Source organism: Primulina eburnea, chromosome 13, assembly GCF_022965805.1.
Source record: "Primulina eburnea isolate SZY01 chromosome 13, ASM2296580v1, whole genome shotgun sequence".
Classification (NCBI taxonomy): domain Eukaryota; kingdom Viridiplantae; phylum Streptophyta; class Magnoliopsida; order Lamiales; family Gesneriaceae; genus Primulina; species Primulina eburnea.
Window position 1 is genome coordinate 35,612,523 of NC_133113.1, and position 4,823 is coordinate 35,617,345.

The window sequence follows — 4,823 nt, forward strand, 5'->3', positions numbered from 1 at the left end:
AAAAACTTGCCACATTATTCTAAAATAACAAATATAAGTTGAGAAATATTGTGTCGTGTGTGTTTCGTTCAAATATCTATATGCAAGCAATCTTTTTTTAATGTTCCAAGAATTCTCAATCCAATTAAATGTACTACTCATATATGAACAATTTTACTAGTGATCACTCCAAATATCGAAACACAAAGAAACTTTATTATTTAAAATTTAACTAGAAAATTATTTAAATAATTTTTTTTTATCAACGACTAATTATTTAAGTGTGTGCTTGAAATTTTTTCGTGGGATATGTCTGTAGAAGGATTAGGACTTGTAGAAAGCCAAAACCATAAACCGTAACTAGACCGCCTTAGGATGGTTCCGGCCACGGTTCTGGATCCAACCCGTTGACCACATACCAGTTCCGATTTTGGTCTGGTTTTGACCCGACCCTTGCTAGGTCTACCCTTCATGTACGAAAATAATAATGCATAATGTACATACCACGACACAACTTCAAATAGGTCATGTAATAATGGTTTAAATAAATAAAATAGATCGTCAATGTATAAGATATTTTTGTTCACTAAATAACAAAAATATTCATAAAGAAAACGGATTTAACTTTTGAATTCATAAATATAAAAAAAAAACATAATGAAAATAACTTTGAAACTGGACGATCAATTTATAATACTAGTAGTTTTGAGGAACTCATTGATGAGAAAATTAGAATCCACTTCTGCAACCAACTTTCATCATCCCTTTCTCCAACCAATAAGGATCAAAATTTAATATTTCCCAAAAACAGTTAACCAAGTAGTGTATACTATGGCTTGTAGATGTATGTAGCTTAGGAGGAATTTAGTGTATCATAATGTAATTCCATTATTTTTGACAAAAGGTGTCCATGTAGACATGTTATTTTGATAATGGAATTACATTAACACTAAAAAAAAATTCAGATAGGTTGGAAATAATCTTTTTCAATATTATAACTCATTTTATAAACTTTTAAACTATCAAGACTTTAAAAAAAAAACCATAATTTTTTATAATTTCCCCAGCAACATGGAATGTGCGCAAATCTACACGAAAATATCCACAGCGTAAAATTTATTCACAAACAGAGTGTAAATAACAACAAATTGACTGTAATTAACATGACTAGCCTAGAGTTTCTTAGCAAATCACACACACAGTCAATCACACCTCCCATCCATTTGTTATCCAAGGGCACAACAATTTGTGGTCAGTCCTTAATTAACACCACGGTATACAGCTCCCGGACAAAGCTCATCCAGTGTATCAATATTCCGGTAGCCATTGAAATCTCTCAAACAGGTCCACCGACGACGGGACAGGAAGTCACGAAAATCATCTTCAGTGTAAAATGTTTTGTCCTCAGTGTGTACTGGCAAGTGATCCGACTCTTCGTACAAACAAACTTTTATTGTGAGGCCTGCAAAGTCAGGAATATATTTTGTAAGTGTATATTAAGCAGTACTATAACTGTGACAGCATTCAAGAGCTACAGGAAAATGTTGCACACAACTGGCCTTCATCAACATGAAGAGTGTAGTTTCCCAAAGGCATGTCTCTGTCAAGCGTTCGAACTACATTATCATCATCCTCTAACCAAAATGCACGCTTCGTCCTTAACCTGAAAGCAGATTTGATGGCTTCTTTGATGGCATCTGCAGTCCCATCAATCCCTATCCTCTTAGAATAATCCCCCAACTTTATGGTTATAACCCTCCCGTCATAAGTGTTACTCTGTTCACCTGCCGAAAAATATAATAATCAGACAGCAAAAAAATCCTAACTATAAATGGACACTCAACTTCCAATTTTACTGTCAAGGAACTGTAACTACTACAAACACATAGAACCATAAATGGACACACAACTTCTAATATCTATAACGTTCAGAGGTTATGCACATTCTTTTTGCAGACTAACCATTTCCAGGAGTCTCTCTCCAATTCCAAGGAGAAACACCACTTGCTCCAACAGGGTCCGTCGTCGTGATGGCGAGAGGGTGTCCATCATGATCTAAACGTCTTTCTAAATTGAGGGTTGACCTGCCATTAGCTGTATACAAAAGGTCTACCTAAATTTCTTCCATTTATAATCGGAATTATCTCAATAGACAACCTTGATGAAAATAACATATTTACGCTGTCAATATGTTAAAACAAGTTAAAAGAGCATTATTTAGTAACAAATATGTGCTAATTATTTGACAGTTCATATTTTTTTCAGTATTCATAAAAAAATTTGCATACTTTAATAATCATGATGAAAATGAAACATGACATATTTTCTATCAATAGGATACCATGATCATGGAATAATTGAAAATTGTCACTTTATTCTAGGGTAGGGTTTGACAATGTCAGGAAGTGCATTAAACCCAAAACATTTCAGCCATCTATGGGGAAGAATGTCAGAGACAAGACAAACTATCAATCCCTTCTTTTTGGCAAAGTCAGTCATTTTTTTTTTTACTAAATTCTACATTTTAATGAATATGCTCTCACAGAGAAGAGATGAACCTGACTCCTTGCATCATCAAACAAACCTCAATAACTCATGAAGTAAAGTAAGCTAAGTTGGAATCCAAATCATCACGATAGCATCCTTCAAACAGAGTTACTCATCTTGTGTGATAAAACCACACAATTACTACAGAATTTGTTAAACAATCAAATTACATGGAACTTTTTGCACGTCTTAACGCCTAACATGCAGATATCATATATGATCAACCACCAAAATTCAACTACGAGTGAGTTTTTAATCTAAACGCGTCAAACTAAAAGCCTTTGATTGGTAAACACACCTTCCATAGGTCCAAAAGTAAGATTGTTATCATCAATACCTGCAGTAGCCAAATAAGTTGGATCAATTCGCCCAGATATAGAAACATCTGAAATTATAGGAAAAATGTCTTTAACCAATAATTGTCCACGGGCATTTAACATTAAAAAATAGATATGGAGAAATCAAGGACACACCCCAAATAGCCTGGACGTTATTTTATTAAATAAGAAACAAAATTCATGAATAATAAATATAAAATGTACAATCGAAGGACAACACATCCATGGAAAGGCAAAAAAGGCCAACCAAATTTAATACCAAGATTCAACACATATATTGTACTATTGTTGAAGGTAGGGAATTGTCAATATATACATGGATAAATTATTCCACATATGGACACTTGCAAATTATTCTAGAAAATATTGGAAAATTATTTCATACCCGTTTCCATGACTCCCAAACCAGATAGCGCATTATCAAAAGGTTATGAAATAAAATCATAAGGATGTAACATAAACTGGTTTCCAAGAATTAATTTATGCCAAAATTGTAACAACCAAAAAAAGTCCCATAAGAAACAGATAATTGTATGCATGGGGTCGGTCTCGAGCATACACATACCTATGACTTGAGATGCCCGAATCCATTCATTTCTTTCATAAACACACCATAGGATAAAAATTTCCAAAAAATTACATGAAATCATGTCTTTAAAAATTTTTCAGCTGTGCATAGCAGCAGAAACTTGAAAATAAGAGATTACTAAACATGATCTTCCCATAAAATACGTAGGTGAAGGATACAGATAAACAGAGTATGTATATAACACACCCAAAGTAAGTGCCGAGTATATCACTTGAGCAATACTACTCACAGAACTAAATTCTTGTTGTGGCAAACGATGCCATCAAGAGCAGACACATTTGCGACTAGGAACTCCATAAATACATAAACAAAGTCCACATTATCGAAACACTGCAAAGTGGGTCAAACAACAAGCCCTAAAAATCGTAGAATAGCACATTTCATGTTTCCATTTCTAAAACATTTAGCATAAAAATTAACAAGAGGATTTTAATATCAAGGGAGCGAAAACTAATACTTTTATCAGCAAACTGCATAAAAGAATCAACTTTAGAACCACCAGCCGCAGCAGCAGCAGCAGCAGCGTTAGTATGAGGTATGGGATTTTTCCAGGTAGGACCATTCTTGCTCCTTTCCCTCAAAATGTCTTCAATTTCCTTATAATAAGACATCTTAGCAGATCCGTTTCCGTTTCCGTTTCCATCATGATTCTGCTTAGCTTTCTTAAACTCTTTCAGTAAATTCCTCCATTTATCGGTACACATAGTGGGGGATCTGTCAAACCCTTTTTCCCTCATCTTCAAGGATATATTATCCCACAAATGCTTATTAGATTTGGAGGTATTGAACAGAGAGTCAATCTCTCTACGGAGAGATATAAGGGCCCGGGTTTCTTCTTGAATCCAGGTCTCGGCTCTTTTCTTGGGAGCAGATGAGGACGATGGGTTATTGGCGGCAGCCGGCGTATTGATTGTGTCATCCCCGCCGCTGGAAATGGTGGCGGCGGTGGTGTCGGGTCCATCGGTGAGGAGGTGCAGGTGAGGGGGGAGTTGAATGATCATGTTGTTAGTGGGGTGGGATTCTTGTTTATTGTTGTAGAAATCGATGGAGTCTTGTTGTGGGGGTTTTTCAGACATGTACATTTTTTTGGGAGAGTAATTGGAGGAAGAAGGGTGGGGCTGGAGGTTTCAAAAAACCAAAAAGGAACGGGGTGTTTGAGGGTAAAGTCGATCCACTGCCCCCACACCCAATCAAGGATCTGTCCATGCAGACAGTGCCTGCACGGGCAGCATCGAATTTTCCGTGTTTGAGAATTGCTTGTTTGGCCCAGGCTGATCATATATTACTAATGTACCGACGCACGCGTTGTGTGTTTGTATAATATTTTTTATAACTCATTTGATTTATATTTAAATTTAGATAAAAATATA

At 35.5% G+C, this 4,823-nt stretch overlaps 1 protein-coding gene across 1 annotated transcript; it reads right to left on the reverse strand.

Moving 5' to 3' along the window:
- Positions 1 to 1,034: 1,034 nt before the first annotated feature.
- LOC140809785 (trihelix transcription factor GT-4) lies at positions 1,035 to 4,607 on the reverse strand. The gene is made up of 5 exons (XM_073167507.1): positions 3,911 to 4,607; positions 2,825 to 2,863; positions 1,942 to 2,073; positions 1,539 to 1,763; positions 1,035 to 1,441 (listed from the first exon to the last, which is right to left on the reverse strand). The coding sequence occupies exons 1-5, from the start codon at positions 4,533 to 4,535 to the stop codon at positions 1,239 to 1,241; spliced, it is 1,224 nt and encodes a 407-aa protein (XP_073023608.1). The 5' UTR covers positions 4,536 to 4,607; the 3' UTR covers positions 1,035 to 1,238.
- Positions 4,608 to 4,823: the final 216 nt, after the last annotated feature.

Excerpts from the sequence above, each read along its gene's own strand:
- LOC140809785 (XM_073167507.1), bottom strand. The coding sequence starts at position 4,535 with ATGTACATGTCTGAAAAACCCCCACAACAAGACTCCATCGATTTCTAC. Across the intron at positions 2,864-3,910 it reads TATGCAGTTTGCTGATAAAA|GTATTGATGATAACAATCTT; the intron begins GTATTAGTTTTC and ends TGGCTACTGCAG. Across the intron at positions 1,442-1,538 it reads CACTCTTCATGTTGATGAAG|GCCTCACAATAAAAGTTTGT; the intron begins GCCAGTTGTGTG and ends CTGACTTTGCAG.